At 39.6% G+C, this 19,135-nt stretch overlaps 1 protein-coding gene across 2 annotated transcripts in view; it reads right to left on the reverse strand.

The window, feature by feature from the left end:
• Positions 1-19,135, reverse strand: part of ap3b1a (adaptor related protein complex 3 subunit beta 1a) — a 60,861-nt gene that overhangs the window by 27,830 nt on the left and 13,896 nt on the right. For both annotated transcript variants that reach the window (XM_046066133.1, XM_046066132.1), the window contains exons 6-19: positions 18,598-18,664; positions 13,029-13,211; positions 11,671-11,826; positions 10,344-10,441; positions 10,168-10,222; positions 10,010-10,081; positions 9,539-9,601; positions 9,263-9,395; positions 9,020-9,129; positions 8,693-8,869; positions 7,492-7,678; positions 6,544-6,674; positions 5,306-5,459; positions 3,793-3,967 (exon numbers count right to left, since the gene is read on the reverse strand). In XM_046066133.1, the coding sequence (XP_045922089.1) occupies positions 3,793-3,967; positions 5,306-5,459; positions 6,544-6,674; positions 7,492-7,678; positions 8,693-8,869; positions 9,020-9,129; positions 9,263-9,395; positions 9,539-9,601; positions 10,010-10,081; positions 10,168-10,222; positions 10,344-10,441; positions 11,671-11,826; positions 13,029-13,211; positions 18,598-18,664 (1,761 nt within the window). The remainder of the gene's footprint in view (positions 1-3,792; positions 3,968-5,305; positions 5,460-6,543; positions 6,675-7,491; positions 7,679-8,692; positions 8,870-9,019; positions 9,130-9,262; positions 9,396-9,538; positions 9,602-10,009; positions 10,082-10,167; positions 10,223-10,343; positions 10,442-11,670; positions 11,827-13,028; positions 13,212-18,597; positions 18,665-19,135) is intronic.

The following is a 19,135-nucleotide window of genomic DNA, read 5'->3' on the forward strand; positions in this document are numbered from 1 at the left end:
TTTGTTCTTCTCCATCCAAACTGAAAAGCTTAAACTTGGCCCGGTCAGAGCAACAGCGATCAATCTGTTTTTGTTTGTGAAGTTAATTCAATGTTGCGTTCACTCAAAAAGACTTTTTCCATCTTTCTCCTCTCTCTTTCACTTGCTCTGTCCCTCTTCAATTTGTCCTGATAATGAGTGTTTACTCCGCCTGCCTGGGATTTTCAGCCATTAAATTAATGAGGGGAATTGTGATGGTAACTGGCTTTTTAACTTGGGCGATGATGAAAAGCCAGTATTAATTTGGCCTACAGATTTCATTTGCTGCGAACAGGAAAAAGTGATATAAATCACTGTGGGCTTGATTAGGCCCTGCCTGAAATGACTGGGCCATAATGAGGGCATTATGCTGTGTTTGTTGTGGAAGCACTGGGGTGAGCTGCTCTAATTACTGTGTGTATGTGTGTGTGTGCGTGTTTTTGTGTGTTTGAGCACTGGGGTGAGTTGCTCTAATTATACTCTCTAATGGAGAGAACAGGGTCAGCCGGCGGCCTGTCACACAGCGAAATCAGGTACATTCGGTGCGAGTTTGTGTGTCTGTGGGCAAATGAAGTAGAGTGAAATTTGCCACTGTGTAAGAGAGAGTACGTGAGCATATTCAGTAGTAATGACTCAAATCTCATTCATTGGTAACACCAGGCTGCTAAATGACCAATCAAAAGTCATTATCCATTAGCCATGTAAATGTGGGTTACGCTACTGGAGGAAAATTCTCCTTGATTAGCTTGTTAATGGAACTCATACTAACGATATTCTAGCAGCTCTGCCAGCCTGATGTGTCTCTGTGTGTTACAGAGAGAAGTGATCGAGAAGGTGTATACACAGCACAACAGGTGTGTGTGTGTGTGTGTGTCTCACAGATGACACTGTTTCCTCCTTCAAGAAAGCTGGTGTGAGGTTATGTTCTGAAAACATGACTTTTGTCTACATTTGGTGAAGTGCAAGCATTTGGGCCCAGAATCTGTTGACTAAGCTTTGGTTGTTTGGTGGTTTCCATCTTCTGAAAAGGACTTACAACACTGTAATCTGGTCCTGTTAAACTCTCTTCTTTGTTGCAAAGTCTAGAGTCTAAATAACTCTCATTCAAACAGATTATTAGAGTCTATTTTCAAAATGTACCCCATTCTATTTTGTCTAAGATTTTATTTTTTCATATTTGATTCCCAAATTCCCAATGTATATTACTCTTTTAATAGTTTTGTTGATTATCTATACAATACTAATTTGTGATGCACTATTGGTGTTATCTTGAGACAGGCTGCAACCACACCTATGGGCAGCGGTGATACTCGCATAATAAGTAGAAATATTGTAAAAATATTATATATTTTTATTATCTGTTTATTGTCTTAGATAAGTGTCTTATTATCTAAAAATACTCCATTAGAAGATAAAATCTTGACTTGTGTTGAAATGTTAAGTAAAGGTAGATAGGTATTATCAGGAAAATGTACTTAAAGTAACAAAAGTAAATGTACTCACCATGCAGACAGGCGTTATATTATTATATGTAAGAGCATTTTAATGTAATAGTTTGTCAGTGTGCAGCCAATTTAAGATACATTATACTTAGAGCTGTACGATTTGGAGCAAAAGTGATTTTCACAAGTCACAAGATATTTTGAAATGTGTATTTCTAAACTTAAAGTTAAACAAGAAACAATATTTATAACAATGACAAGTAAAACAGATGTAAAACAGAACAAGGGGAGCGTGTTGCTCTACGGAGGCGGCGGCTAAAAGCAGCAAATATTGGCACACTGGCACCGGCTCAATGTACATCTGTCTATCTGTCTTTATTCACAACCTGGAGGAGGAACTGTGCATGAGTGTATTATATAAAGAGTATAATGATTAGTTAACTAGTACTAGATATAGTTTACTGTTAGTATAACAAAAATATATTATGTAGTGCTTTAATTAGAATTTCATATAATAGTATACTTTTTACCACTTGTTGAGTATTAAAACCAGTTGTAGTCGTTTCATTTCTGTGTGTTTTTTTTTTAAATTTAATCCTTGTGCAAGCAAAATGCTCTACATTGGTCTCTAATTTGTTAATGCTAAGTACTAACTTGTCAATAGTCATATCGGTCAACATTTAATGATTTACTGAAGCACATCAAACATTTTTTAATGTCCTGCCTCATCCAGGCTGTGATTGGTCGGTTGACGAAAAGTGACTGACAAGCACGTCGGCTCTGTGAAAAGTTGAACAACAAAAAGGCACAGATACAGCTAATGTTAAATGGCACTGAGCCACACACACACACAAACCTTCCTTATCTTCTCCCTGTTTTCTTCTGTCTTACTGCTTCAGCTGCTGCAGACATTGCTCTGTCTCGGTCACAGAGCGACCGGAGTACCGGTGTTGCTGTCGATATATGCTACCTATCGAGATGTGCTACTTGGCAGTTCTTGCATGCACATTGGTTAGGGGTACAATATAGTACAATATAGTAGAAGCAGAAGTAGCGTAAAATGGAAATCTTTAAGTAAAGCACAAGAAGCTTGCACTTAAGTACAGTATTGGAGAAACATTCCACCACTGCCATTTAGACAGACTAACACTGTTTCTTTAATAACTGCTAAGGAATTATGTTTAAAGTGTCTTCAAACTGGACAAATAGAGGTTTGGTCCATTCGTTCATCAAAGTATAAAGTAAGAGACAAGTACTTGTGTCTCGGCCGTCTCTGCAGAGTGAACCAAGGATGTTGTAGACACAGGGTAAAAATAACAGCAAGGTCACAGAAGTGAGTGAAGAGGACACAGCTGCATACAAGGCATTAAACTTTCTGCCCCATTCAGCCTTATCTGAAGATAAACTACCAAGTTAACAACAAATATTTTGTAAATAACTAGACCACCAGACATAGGCGCTCCACCCACACACAGCATAATAGTGGCCACATAGTACACTAAACATAGTTCATTTAAAAATCAGTACATGGTCAAGATATACTGTAGATGTGCGTGTTTTTTTACACACCTTGTTTGGATCTGAGCTTTTCTCCATTATTATTATTAATGTATTCTTTTGAATTATTGTCTCTTAGCTTAAGCACAGTCACACTGTGTGCATGCAATGGTTTGAAATTTCTTCATTTGGAACTTCCAATGAGTTGCTAAACAGCGCTGCATTCACTGCCACTTAACACAAATCATTTGTCAGATAATCAAACCCCAGAAAACAATTACAAATTGCTGCAAAGGCTAAAACTTGGAGTTTTGTTCAGGCTCTACTAAGGCATAATGAAGACATAAGCCAAAACATGTTGGAATAAACCAAATCTTTTCCCCCCATTTGGGGGAGCATGCATCTAATTTTCAGTTTCACAACCATTTCAGCGTGTTTCAACTTTTCATGCATTACAAATGACTCAAGAACACCTTTGTCGTCGATGCAAAGATATAAAAATCCAGCTATTTAAGAATCAAAATTTTTTGTGGGTTTAGGGAAAAAAAGATCAAACTGAACAGAAGGAAGTATCATGCCAGCAGGTGGGTTGTCATATAGAGGATAAAAACTGAAAAAAAATAAGAAGTTGTGAACAGATGGGGGTTTGAGCTTATTGATGCAGCAAAGCACTGATCACATTTGTTGTTGACTACGACTCCAGTGTATCTCACAAACACACACCTGTCTAATTAGCTAAGCGAGAAAGAAACAGGTAACATCTGGACACAGCAAATTCACAGGGAAGAAAAATTATGCTCTCAGAGTCTCACAGGCGGGAGAGATTTTACTCTACCTGTCAGCAGCTGTTGGCTTGCTTTTCTTCTGCGGTGCCTTCTTCGTCTTTTTCTTCTTTTTTTGTTCCGATTCAGATTCGCTGGAGCTCTTTTCAGATCCACTGGATCTCTTTCCATCACTGGAGGTGTTTTCTGACTCTTCACTGCTTTCCTCCTCGCTCTCACTGCCCGACTCTGTACAGACATACACACAACAAACGGATCAAACATAAGCCCGGTAAATTAAAGTTCATGAGATCAAACCCTGTTTATGATTAACGGCATTTTACAGACGAAAATGAGGAATGCATTTGATCCAGTGTTACAGTTTGGAATTTTATCTCACTGTTTACTGTTAAATCACCTACAGTCTCCAACATTTCCTACTGCTGCTGTTTCACAATAAAAGCCTCTAAATCCTCAGAAAGGTAACAAACACCTTTTGTGCTTTGCTTCTGTGTGGAAAACTACTAGCACAGCATAAAATCAGATCAGGGTTGCAAATGACATGAAAGAAAAAGGAAAATTATTAACTGGCATCTTCTTCTATTAAAACAATGAATTTTTTTGGCTGCACTGAAAACAGATTCTCTCTTCTGTTGTGTTTCTGATCAAAGTAGCTGCTAAAAATTCAGAGACCTATAGTGTTAAAGGTCCCGTGTGTAAGTTTTAGTGGCATCTAGTGGTGAGGGTTGTGAATTGCAACAAACAGCTCTGTGTGCATTCACTTGCTCCTCGCACGAAATAAGTATAATAAATGTCTTAATTCTAATGGCAACTGTAAATTCAGCAGTAAAAAAAAAAAAAAAAACTAACTTTGTACCTTTTGTGCATTATATCAATTTAATTTCTAAATCTAACAACAAAAAGGATGTGAACTGTCAACATATGGTCCTCTTTTAATATCTTTATAGAATATAGACTACCCTTGGCAAAGTTTTTATTATTTGTGTCTTCTTATATATTTCTGTACTGTTCTGTATACTTATTTATGTCCTCTGAAATGTGTCCAAATTTCACTTCTCTTCTTACTTTGAACAAACCAAGACAATTACTACTAACACTACTTGTTTTCCGCACGTATTCAACGTAGAGCAGCTTGACCGTTTGGGCTACTGCATAAACATGGCGGCGCAACAAGGCAACATCGATGTAAGGGGACCAGCAGTGTATGTAGATGGAAATAGCTCATTCTAAGTTAATAAAAAAGAAACAGTTCATTATGTAAGGTCACCACTGAAAACATATATATACACATATATATATATACACATATATATATATACACATATATATACACACATATATATACACATATATATACACACACACACACACACACACACACACACACACACACACACATATATATATAACATTTCTGTCAACAGATTCTCCTAAATATTACACACCGAACCTTTAAATCACACTTGCCGTTAACCAGGATTGAAATCTTAGGGATTATAATTTCAATACAACATTTCAACATCTTGTCACTGTGATAAAACTTATTTGACAAAAATAGAAACAAACCTTCACCACTGCTGCTGCTGCTGCTACTGCTACTGCTGTCTTCGCTGCCACTGCTTTCAGACCCTTCCTCTTCTTTCTCCTCTTCATCATCCGAGTAGAACTTATCTGATTTGGGTTTCTTGGCCTTCCCAACTATCGGTGCCCATTCTTTCACCTAAACAGATGAGCTAAGTTATATTTGAGACATTATGAAATAGTTTTTGCTGTGTAGGTGCACAATGGAAAGAAAATAAATCATTCCACAACTGCCTTGTCATGAAAAATATACTTACTTATACTTTTCAGACAAAATAAAGAGTATCTTGTTATTAGCAGTCTGTGAAGAGCTGGATATAGTGGGTATGCACACTATATACCTCTCAATCACTTTAATAACATGCAGTGGAATTAGTCAATTAACTAAAACTATTATCAATTCACTCAATGTTCTCTCCCAATTCTCGCCCAGTGTCAGCTGGGCCCCTCAAAAGTGATACGTGGGTCTAGCTATGGATGGAAGGATAGTTCTTTTAATCAGGTTTTTGGCATTCTCCAACTAGATCTCCCTTCTATTAAATCTACATTATATTTAAAACGACATTGTTGTTGTTTATTGTTTTATTAGGATCCCCCATGAGCTGCCACAAAGTAACAATGCTTGAGCTCAGAGAAAAAAAAAACTGAATAATCAATAACCTTCCTTAATGAAAAACCTTATTTTTGTAATTTCTGTTCTTTAACGTCTAACAAGGGCCAAAAAGTTCTTGTCTGTGAGCTGAATTGAACAAAGGAACGCATGTTAATTTCTCCAACACAAACTGACATATCCCACAAAACAAAGCTGGACATCAGACGATGTTGGAGGCCGGTAAATGTCTTTTTCAACCACCATATATCAGTGTACAGTGGGAGATCAGACTTCATAAAATATTTTTTTTAAATAGTGCACTTTAACATGATTTTAAACCACTACAGGTGCAACTAACAATTATTTTTATTATCAATTAGTCTACTGATGATTTTCCCTATTGATCAATTCATTCTTTGGTTGATAAAATGTCAGAAAACCAGAAAATGTTTTCATTTGAGAAGTTGGATCCAGTGAAATTTTGAATTATTTAAATGATTATAAAAATAGTTGCAGGTTATTTTTTCTGCAATCGACTAATCAACTACTTACTGCCGTTCAATAAACCATGACAGGCATTTATGAAGTATAACTTTCATAAAGGAGCGTGTCAGGAAGGTGGACTTCTTACTGGCTCAATGACCTCCACGTTCCTCACGGATTGGTCAGGAGCAACATCTGGCCAGTCTGAGAGCTCCTGGTATCCAGTTGTTTTAGTATTGAGGCTGTGGGAGAGAGTGCCCAGTTGGAAACGATCTCGATCTGAAAAGTAGAACAAAGTCAAACAAAAAAAGTACTGGGTTGCAAAGATGAGTGGCAAAAAGCAAGGAGGCGGTCATTTTACTTTAATGAGTGGTGGAGAAATTAGGGTATGTCAGATAGAGGATGGTTCAAAGTCACCTCACTGGGTCCTTAATTAGGGAGCCAGTGGCAAAATGTCACTGTAAACTCAGACAGACCTTTAATATAAGACCTAGGCACGCGCTTTCAATATCAGCTTTCTGTATTTGTGTGTACACATACACACATTCACCGTTTTCTCTCACAAGGAAGGTAATCAATGTCTGTGCATTGGGAGGTATGCTCTAAAAACAGTGCTTTGCAAACAAAAAGAGAGAAAAGACTTGGGTGAATATTAAGAATGACAGGGGTGGTTAACGCTTTCCATAAACATCCAGTAGGTGCACACTGCCTCTGAATTTTAATGTTGTAGGAGGCACTTTCTGTCCCTTTTGTCAAGAACAGAGAGAGAGAGAAAAGAGACAGCTAAATGAGGCAGATTTTTTTTTCACTCCGAGCGTCTGAAAAAGGTTAGCATTAGCTCAATTATTTTACCCATGTCATTAGTCCAAGGTAAAGGGGTCTGACCTAACTGCCCTTCAGAGAGACAGACACACCAGAATAATAAAACCACTGCCTGAATCATCTTTGCATAACACTTGAAATAGAGCCGCTGAATGTGAAATAGATGAATTACCAGAGAGGAATTGTATTTAATCTTAAACTTTCAACCAATTTAGAGGATTTAATGTGTCTAAAAATAAGAATAAGAAGTTGATATGAGAAATGCATGAAGTACCTTTGAAGGCAGACTCTAGCACTGGGGCTGGTTTGGGGGCCAGTAGGATGCGTCGAGCGTACTTGTTGAGGGCACCGCTCTTCTCACTGGGCACTATCAGCTGTCTTATGAAGCGTGTTCGGTCTCTGATATCATAGTTCTGGTCGTATTTGCCGAGGTTCAGGATGTACTGGGTCAGCAGCTTGGTCTAAGGCCGGGGAGGGGGGTTGGATTATGAGATGACATAAGACAGCAGCCAACACTTTTTTGGGTAAAGACTGTGAATCATTAGGAAACAGTTTTTGCAGAGGACAAGGAAAATGCCATTGCTGTCTTGCAGAGAGAAGATCATTACAACTCTTTCTTGTTTGGATTAATCTAAAAAGATATAATTTGACAATCACAGAGCTTTAGAGGTGTCAGTAGGTGTATTTTGAAACTTTGGATGGAGCCAGCCTGTCCATTTTCCACTGTTTATGCTAAGCTAACTGCCTCCTGGCTCAAGCTCTGTACTTAGGGCAAATATGTGATCTTCTCATCTAAGAAAGAGAATGACGGTATTTCCTTTATAAAACTGGAATATATCCATACACTTCAATGTGCAACCAACTGAACTGAGCAAGTATAGCCATTCATGACCGCCCCTTAATGACTAAACATCAGACACCACCCCCCCCCACCCCCCACCCCTTGTCTCTGGGTCATTCCCACACTTTCTTTCTTTGAAATGCTTGGTTCTTATTATAACCTGGATAAGTAAAAGGCAAAACCAGGAGAAACAGCACTTGAACTGACATTGATTATTTAGGCAGGCATAAAAACTAAAATCAGTGCTGTCATGAAGGCAGCATTATAAACAAAGCCTTTTCTGCATTGTCTTCGTCTCTCCCTCTCTCCTTCTCTATCCTCCCGACACATTACGAGAGGTGTAATGATGTGCTCGTTTGGAGGGGAAGCGTCTGGGCTCATAAACCCAGCTCAGAGGCCAAAATCACCCCATCTAACGGAATAGGCCTGTAGACACCAAGCTGCACTAGGAGATGCTTCATTACGTTAAAGCTGTCTCATTCACAGCTCTATATTTAAACCGAGCATTTAGCTTTGAGTTGCAGAAGTGTTCGGTTCCTCTGCAAGACAAAGCTGTGTCTTGTAGAAAAAAAAACTTACGTTAAGATAACAGGAATCTGATAAATTTCTTTTGGCTTGCTGCTTTATTTTGTACCTGCTTGGAGTTGGTCAGGTAGAGTTTGGCTGCTAGGTTAACTATCTGCAGCTTCACAATGTCCTCCTCTGCTGTGAAAGTCTTTGCAGTCTTACGGAGTACATCAGGTGCAATTTTTGGCACCCTTTCACAGTACTCTCCCATTAGCCACAGGATGCTGGCTCGAGCCATGGGGACCTGCAAGTTTACGTGACAAATCATAGAGAAAGAGCAGCAGTTACTCAGAGTGCTAGCATAAATATTGACGCACGCATTTTACGACACTAATTTGATCCCGTCTTAACTTAAATGGATCAACAGTACGAAGAATACAATGATGAATCATACAGTGATGTTGTCGAAGAGCTTAGCCATGTGTTTGATGATCTCACTGTGCTGGGTGGGCTGAGTCTGAAGCAACTTCTTGATCACCACCACACTCTCGGCCACCACCGTCTCTGCAAAGACAAAACAGCAAATTCTCCCAAAAGACACCAAACAGGAAACTCACAGCACCTTAATACACTGAAGAAGAAAAACCCTGTGGCAAAAGGCTGATGCCGATATCTATAATCAATTAAGGTGTTTTACCGTCTCTGTTGGAAAGCAGCAGCACCAGACCGTTGAGACAAGTGTCTGTCACCTCAGAGATGTTGGTGGCACACCGGCCGATGGCCTGAATGGTGGCCGCCGCAAACGTCTTGTCCTGGCTCTTCACGTAGGTCTGAAAAAAGACAAGACCGAGGACAAAGACAGTGAAGAGAAGAAACTGTATACAAGTCCCCAGAAGGTGTAATCCACAAAATCTCAAAGCAGGCACTATCCAATGTTGATGCAAATAGCTGGTAATCAATAAAAAACACAAACCTGAAATTCCCGCAGAATAGTGGAGATGTTGGCTTCATTGGCCAGGTTGGTCAGGATCTCCAACTACAAAAATCAAAAGGCGAAACGTTGGCTGAAGTATGGGCTCAAGTAATTAAGTAAAAAGATTTTGAGCTAGGGAAATGGTGTTCAGAAAGGATTTCAAAGACTCTGGTTGTGCAGTAAATCACCCTTATAAAAGCTGTGGCAAAACTGCAGGAGAAATTCAAGTTTGTAAATGTGTAGAAAACATTTGTAGTTGTAGAAAAGAGCATAAACACTAGCATATGTGGAATAATATGGTATCTTTTACCGTAAACTTGAATTTCTGCTGCAGCCATTTTTCATGGCTTTAAAAAGGAATAATATTCAACCACACGGTGTGAAATTATCATTTTACAAGCTCAAAATCTTACTGATCCTTATCTGAGCCCATGTTGTGGTACAGTATGCACATCATGAGCCGGTAGTTACCTTCAGTGTTTTGATATGTGTTGCATCTGTAGATCTGACATAGAAACTCTTCATGAAGGGCTCAAACATCCCCTGTTTGGAGATACTTCATGTTATTAGACAGCCTACACCAATGAGAGGCACCATCATTGTTGTTCGGCTTTCACAAGCTGACTTACCTTCCTCTGAATGGACATTGTGGCTATATTCTGAAGCACAATGTACTGCACCTCTCTGTGTAAAACAGAAAGAAAACAACTTGTTTTATCGCCAGCATGGACGCAGAGTTACATTAAACTCAGTGATGAAGGAAGACGTTAAGTGTTGCTTAGGAGGAGGCAAACAGAGACATTACCTGTGGCTTCTTAATAGTCGAACCAGTGACTTGGTGACGATGTTGACTTCATGCTTAGGGGCCAAATGCCAATAGAGCTGCGCGACAGACATCACCACCTAAAACAAACCACAGTTAGAAATTAAATAGATTTAAATATCTGTGCATTTGAATACCTCTCACCTGTTTTAATGTTCAACCACTTTTTGTTTCAAATCTCTTTACCGCATTTCTTGTTTGTTTCATTTTATAAATATACAAAACAAACTGTACATGTGCGCAGATCCTGCTGTGAGTTTTACCCGCATAAAAACCAAACCCATCAACCAAACTAGTAGTGTCCACAGCCCCACCTACGACCCAAACCATGTCTTGTTAAAGGTTTTCAAGGAGCCTTTATGGGAAAATCTAATTTTCTCTTTACACTGTAGAACCTCTTTAATCCATCTATCGTTAGTAGAGGGGTGAAACATGTTTCCACTTTAAATAGGTGAGACATCAGGCCAATAAAGTTGTGGAAGCCAGAAGCCTTTGCAATGGTATGGTATGTTTGCTTCAAGTGTGATGCCAAATACAGTTGTGAACGGGTTAGGACCGAGCACCCACGTTTTACACTCTATATTTTACTTTTCCTTGATTTCATGTTTTGTCAACGTCCTGATAAGCACTTTGTATCTTTTAAGTGCTTATTACTATTATCATTATTACACCACCTACAGTATTTTACCATCTGTGTACACAAGATGAAATAACATTTCTTCCACAAGCATTTCTTAGTGTTCCACAAAGGCACTCATGACACGACTCTGTAACGGTAATTTTTCAGCGGAGCTTTAATAGTAGGCGGACGTGTGTCCATCGTTGCAGGCAGGATGAAAGGGTTCAGGCATCTATGAAGATGGAGGATGTCACTGTGTCGTCGCGAGTAAAGACACAGCATGTCACATTTTAATCAACACTTTCATTTGGGAGCATTTTTCCTCCCGCTGCTACACAGCGACAGAGACCTTGAGACCTCCTGGGTGATGGAGATTTGCACTCACTATGTTTTTTATCTTGTTTTTTTCCCCTCCAGTCGTTGGGAGTACACTACGGCAGGTATGTGTGTGTGTTTATTCTTGTGTCTTTGTGTTGTGTGTCCAGATATGTGTGTACTTGTGGAAGAAGAGGTATCTTGAAATGCATTACTGCTGGGGAGTGTGTGTCCATACAGGGCTACAGCAGCACTTGTTGTGTAGCTACAAGCAGAGGCCACGCCAATCATCTTCATTTCAGATGCTGATTCTGCTCCTAATGGCTTGAATATAGCTGTACATCATGTCCAGGTTTAAGTGTGCAGCTAACTCACAGCAGTGTTCCTGCTCTGCAGTAGAGGTTTGGTGTTCCTGAGCAGCAGTCTGTGATCTGGATCCATGATGTAGGGCTTGACCTCCGTCCGGCCTTTTTTCTCCTCTGAGTCAGAGTCATAAAACGTTTTCTCATTATTCTCATCAAACATGGCGCCCTGAAACACAAACACAGAACATCACACTAATGCATTAAACTATCCCCCTTAAACATTAACCTGACAAAGGCTTATTATGAACTTACATTTTTAAGGTTTTTTTCTTGAACTAAACTGGATAACTGGTCCCAGTGGGTTGAGTAAATTAACTGGTAAACTGCGTTGTTAAATATTTTATATTGGTAGTATATCAATTACACAATAACACAATGACACAATGTTTTTAATGCCTCAAGATTCGTTTACTCTCCTAACTTCTCTTATAGACTTCTCTTATAAAAAGGAGGCATTACACATTTCACCAGAAATCAAATATTGCGAAATGGCTCCAACGTATAAAAGTAATTAAAAAACACAATGAAATGTGTTTCATAAATAAAGAGTTTAGCCCAAATATTACATTTTGGCTTGCTCATTTTGTATTTCAATTTATACATTTCTAGAATTATATTTTATTATATAAAAGACAAACAATGCAAAACTTTTTGACTTCCCGAAACTATTTCTGCCTTTCAACACCAAGCCCATCTGTTCCTGCTGAAGATGTAGGGCACTGTAGTCTTTACCAAATATTACTATTACTAACAGAAGTAAATACTGTATTCGTCAAGCACTATTTCTAGCAGTGGGTACTGAGTATTTACAGCAGCAGGATGGTGTATGCGGGACTGAGGCAACATTAACTACAGTGTGTGTGTTCATGACGATGAAGGAACATGTCCCTCAGTGCCACAGTGAGACTCGCTGATGTGTTTTTAATAGTTTTAAGAAAAACAATGGAGCTCTATGGCACAGAGGGATATCAGCCTTTGAATAAACAAACAGTACTTGTGAGTGGGAACAGTTTTTCAGCTCCAAAATGCAGATCAAGTTATGGTATTTTAATAAGATTTGTTTATTAAAAGAAAATTATAAAGTATCACCAGATTTTTCCTTTAATATCAGATATCACAACAAGATTCATACAGAGAGAGCATATCCCGGATTCTTATCCAAAAGGTAAGTGTAAAGCTTTTACATTTGATGTGTTTTGTCCTCTGCAGAACATTTTTACAGAACATGATCTGTCTCGCAATTCTAGCTACTAACTAAGTAGTTAAAATGACCATGAACTAGCTACCATGTAATCTTACTACCAAATATCCTTAGAAAGTCTATGTTGAATTGTCATTTTATGGATCCCCTTCCGTTTTAGTCCTCACCTCCTTCCAGGGACTGGTGAACTGCGTCCTGGCATAGCGGGTCAGCATGGAGATGATAACCACCTGGCCCCACTCCTCCACATCCACCAACAGGTTGCACAGCTTTCTGTAGTTCTTATGGATCAGGTCAATGCGATCTGGACACACTTCCTCAAAAGCCATCACCACGCTGCCGGCCACCAGCTACAGAAAAGAATGAAGGTAAGTAGAAAGACACAGAAAAAACAACTCATGAGGGAAATGCTGATTCTTTTTAATATGTATTTCTCTACAATATTAACATTTGAGTAAATGGAAGTTTTGTTTGACAGATTGAACAAATACTTTATCTCTTTAAAAAGCTGTAATATAAAGACCCTAGATAAATAAAAGACTTGCTAACAGATATGACCCTGGTAAAAAAAAAACCAAAAAAAAAAAAACCACACATTGCCAATTTACTACTTTGATTACAACGCACACAGTTCAGCCTCTAAGTAGTTAGTTGATAATTAGAAGGAAAATGTTTGCACTTTAACTTTTAAATTACTCATTTTATACAACCCTGTGAAAGGACTCCATCAATGAGAGCATTTCTCATTTTTCCCGTAAATTATATATTTTTTTTCCTCAGGTACAAAACTCATTTAATGTTCAATTCACGGAGAAAAGAGGACAAGGAGGAAGCAGCAGCTGAGAGAGCCAATAATCAACTATGTTTTATTGCTACGAGGTAAAAACCCATTTGGCTGTTGCACGCCCGCACCCAACCCCACCGTGCCACCACCCAACTGCCTGCTGGCTCGCTGACTGACTGAGAGACAGTGTGAGTGACATGGTGGTGTATTAATATGCAAACAGCATTATCATGGGCAGGCGAGGGTGAAGAAGAAGAGAAAGGGAGCAGAATCTGGTCTTCCCAATTAAAGCCTTCTGGCCCCTGGTGGCTCTGTGGGAACCCGGTGCATTTACCCATCAGCATTGTCATGAGCCTGCATTGATTATGTGTGAGTGTGTGTGAACGTGTGTGTGTGTGTGTATGAAATGTGAATGTGCATGCTGCTGTCTGTATGTTCTCTAAGAAATCTGGACCTTAAATCCGAGTGGCCTTTCTGACACTGACATTAATGAAAGGATTACAAGAGGATCAAGAAAACTACATTTTAAAGGTATAACGCTGATGTATGAAGTGATACTTATTGAATGACCCACACAGAAATTCTCTGTACATTCAGCCAATGACACTTGCAGGTGGATCGAGCAAGGGTAATTACATGATAAAACTAGCTCAACGCCAATCATATATAATATACACTCAACTGCCAGTTTGTTAGGCACTCCTAATCCAAAAGGATGCACTCTACTACAGCAGTCCTGCATAAATCCTCCCTGCATGTAGGTTATAATGTTCAGATTTTTGTTGAAACGGTTTTAGATTAGAGAGGAATTGATTCAACTTTGTGTTCACTGGGGGCTGCAGTTTGTGGTGCTGTTGAATCGTATTGGTGTTTCTATTATTTTGTCCACTCCATTTTTTTTATTTAAATAAAAATATGATGGTAAATAAACCCCTTTCAGAGTATTGCAAATAACTGAACATTATAAACATCATGAAGGGAGGATTTGTTTCATGACAGTATCATACTGGACTAGCTTTAGCTAGTTGTCCTAATAATCTGGAAGATTACAAAATAAGAATATCATACTATTCTAACGTTGCATCGAATGAATCTTCTTTATCTTTTTGATTTAGCACTAGCAGGGATAGATGGTGTAGGGAGAAAACAGGGGGAAATTTCTTTGGAAAATAAACTTTCTGTTAATATGTGGTTTCATCTGAGAGAAAGCAACTCAAGCGCAAAAACTGTTACTATTACAAATTCCATAATTAATTAAAGGCACAATATGGACTTCTTTCCATCTATAAATCACACTTCCTCTGGATAATCCACAAAACACAATTTCAACTGTTTTTAAAGAGGCGCGTAGGAAGTAGTACCAATGTGAGCTGTTCACAGAGACTGACGAAATCATGACATTCGAGTAGTAGTTTCACAGCGGCTTGAAACACAGCACGGATTTCTTGTAGAATATTTCAGCTAGAACATATTCTACTGTGCATAAAACTACCCAAAGCAGTCTATTAGAATATATAATTTCAGCCTGTATTGCTGTGCATCTTCTCACTCTCCCCTGGTGTTCTCCCTTGGCCTCTCCGGTCTCTAAGGCTATTACAGGCAGCACTGTTTCTGAGCATGTGGCTCCTGCAGGCTTTGTGCATTCTCTAACCAACTTCCCCCCATTAGACACAGCTCCAAGGTAAACTACATGCGCCATCAACAAAACTGACACCCCAATCTATGGAGTTCATACACCTCCTCTCCCCTCCTCCTCCACCCCGACCATATTATCTACCCTGCGTGACAAGCCGGTAATGGAAAAATCACACTAAGCAAATGGTTCTTCTAATAACAATAAATTTCCTATAAAATTATGAAGGGCCCAAACCGTTTCCTTGCATCTATTTTGCTATGAATTCTAATTAGGGTGCCAGAGAGGCAGAGAGTGCTGGGTCATCACGCCAGAGACAACATGCGCCTTTTTGATTGATGGCCCGGCGTGGGGTCGGCCTATCCTCCTTCGCTCGCTTGCTCGCTCCTCTCCTGCTCTCTCACTCCCCCCCTCCCCCCTTTTCTCTTAAATTAATGGGTATCTCACCTAGCCCCTAATCATAGTACCCCCCCCCTTTCTGTTCTCATTTCAATTTTTGCAGAAGGTGCACAGGGGGGATGGGAAGGATCGATCATTTATCTTGTAATGGCTGGATAATAGATCCATCACGGTAAAACAGCTGCACAAACTCCTATGTTGTCTCTGTCATCAGGCTTTCCCATTTTCTCTTTAAACCATCCTGCCTATAAACAGGCCCCCCATGTGTCACAGCCATTTAACCAAACAGGCACATCTGTAAAGGTAAATGTCAGGAGGCCTCGACAATGCCGCAGACTGGAACAATGACCAAATGCTTCCCTCTTCTACAGGCAGCACAGTGACATCAGCTCAATGGCATTTAGCTACATGAATTCACTTAACTTTTGCAGTTAAACTGGGTCATTAACATCAGATATGGCAAAACAGTGTTACAAACTTGAAGATGTCAGGAAAGCTGGCTGCCTTAAGCCTGAAAAGCTAAAGTAAGCATTTTGACATGTCACAGTAGGACAAGCACAGGTGTGATTAATAACATTAGGACACTTGATGGAACTGAGCCATGTACGAAATTAGTTTCACGTGTGTTTTTCCTGCTATGACAAATGTCTACTGTAAAAATGGTCTATAGATATGACTACAGAGTCTGAAGACATACACTTTAAATTGCTAGTAAGGGTGAATGAGTGATCATATGTTTGTTCATATGTGTTAAAGTAATAAATCGCCTCCCGCCCAATGCATGCTGGGATCAACCACCGACCCCCATACCATGTGGACCTTAAAGACTAGTTCAAACTACATCATTTTTAGCCCGATTTGCTGGTCACTGAGCTCGGCGACCGTCAGGCTGTGTTCAGGGGTAAATCAGCGATCGATTAGAGCTCGCCAGTCGTTATGTGTGAACTACGACGCATCAAAACGGCTCTCCGACGCATCGCTGACACATCACAGACGCCAGCCAGATATCTAGCACGCCAAATATGTGGAGGAGTCGGCCGAATCGACATCCACATCCAGCCTATGAGAGCAGGCAGCTACTTTTTCACTGCAAAACACGTTTTCCTCACCTCCAACTCTCTCTGTAGCTCAGAGGATCCCTGCTACCTGCTATCTTTATAACAAACAGCTGTTTCTTGTGTGGGTTCGCGTCATTTCCCGTTTCACATTTGCCGTGTGTTTTCTTGACAAAACGTGGTTTGGAGACCAGCCGTCTGTTGATACAGACGCTGTCAGCTCGTGTAGTGTATGAATCCCTTTCGCCGATCAGTCACTTAGTTTGATCGCCACGACGACTTCCAGACTCTTTGTCACAAGACGACAAGTCGTGTAGTCTGAACAGCACGGCGATCGGCTCACGCTGAAAGTCGTGCCTAGTCTTAAGAGAACAGGCGGTATGAAAAATAAATGGCTTAATACTCAAAAGAAAAGTAATTAACTCCTCACAACATCAATTCATCAATTTATTTCAACTTAAGTTTGGAAACAACTTCAATAATGTGAATTTGTTTCCAACACTAGATAGAGCTGGAACGATTATTCAATTTATATAATAGTCAACTGACAGAAAATGAACAACTCTTATAATCGATTGAGAATTGCGGAATTAGTCATTTATCCTCAAAAATGATAATATTATACACTGTTTTCAGCTTCTCTAATGTGATTATATTATATATTAATGAGAATATATTTCCACTTACAACCAATACCACGTTTTCATCCATGTCTGGTAAATACCCACATCTCTTAATTTCCAATATGCCTCCAAGCCCAAGCTGAAGTAACCCTTATGACATCATCAGGGGTTATTTTCTGAGACTTGACAAAACTCCTCCTGAGCTACAGAAGACATTGTAAAACTGATTTCACAGGCAGTGCAGTACTCCTCATGACTAGTACCTTGTGTAAAAGTAATGTGAAGTTCCTGTTTACATAAAGCTACGTGTTCCAGCCTCAGTGACCCACCAGGAGCCTCTGACAGCACTGCTTCAACTCCAGGACATCCTCACATAGAATTACTGCCAGCTTATGGAAACAGAAATAAAATGGCTAAGCAAGACTGACCATCATTGTGGGACTTCTGAATAGCGCGTGGTATCGTCCTAACATCATAAAAATATACCGCTTGATAGCTATTAAGTATCCAGTGTGTTTGGGTTTTTTTAGGATTCATCACGCACTGATAGTGCTCGTGTGTCTGTGTGATGATAGTGCCCTCTCTCTCTGTCCCCAGCCTCACAATGTGGGCTCCAACGGGGAGAAGTCATCTGTCTTCGTTAGCGTCTGGGGCTAAATATGCTATACATCTGGTACTGGGCTTTCCATCCCCCCTTGGCCTAAGCTGCTTTGTTTTGTTTATATAACGATAGGTATTTGCTATGAATACATAATTACAAAAAACTGTGCATGACTGGCACGTACAAACACAGCATACTCTGCATTCTGTGGCCAACGTCTACATATTTGAAATTGGCATTTAAACACCCTTAGTATTCATTGTGACCTCCTCAAATTAATGAGCTGCCTACCGACTTCTAATGGGCTGCCTGCATTGTGTCTGTGACTGGCCTAAACACAGAATTTGAGATTTCAACTCATTTGCGGTCCATTTCAGAAAAAAGGGAAGAAGTTGGCCTTTGAGAAAATTAAGCTGACACTAGCATCAGTGTGAAAATTCCTTCCAAATGGACACTTAACAAGGAGCATCTGAAGATGTGTGGGTTTAAGTGGGTGTTAACAAACCATGGCATTGCCGAATGAGCTGTGGGATGGAGAGCTAAGAGGAGAATCGCTTGACTGGGGTGCCCTCCAGTGGTCTGTATTCTCCAACATGGGAAGTGTACTGTATTATCCCACTCGCTGCTCAGGCTGTACTTACTGTGCTTTTGTCTTTTAATAGTTTCTCTATCACTTCGATCAGCTGCTCTTTCTGGTCTGGATCCAGGCTGAAGACAATACAGAGAAAGGCAAACCAAGGAATGGCAATTATTCAGATAACATGAATTACAAATTAAATTATGTCCCCTCTGTGTGCTTAGAATACAGAGAAGCTTACAGTGGTGCAGGTCAACTGTCTACGTCTAATAAAGAATGCTTTATTTTCTAGACTATCAATGAAATCAGTGATATTCACTGCTCCCTATATATTATACACTCAGTATTTTGCTCTATGGAAAGAAATAAATTAAGATTTTGGACTAATCAAATGTTGCTGCTTTTCTTCGTTATATCTGATTGTAAACTGAATATTTTGGGGGTTTGGACAGTAACTAAGTAAACAAGTATCATCTTGGGCTTTGGGAAATTACAGTAGGCACCTTTCATATTCCTATAATCTGAGATTTTTCAGATAAAACAAACAGATAGTTGCAGCCCTACCAAGGAAAATTTATTTTTCTTTCTATTGTGGGATTTTT

The sequence above is a fragment of the Micropterus dolomieu genome, linkage group LG13 (genome assembly GCF_021292245.1).
Source record: "Micropterus dolomieu isolate WLL.071019.BEF.003 ecotype Adirondacks linkage group LG13, ASM2129224v1, whole genome shotgun sequence".
Classification (NCBI taxonomy): Eukaryota; Metazoa; Chordata; class Actinopteri; order Centrarchiformes; family Centrarchidae; genus Micropterus; species Micropterus dolomieu.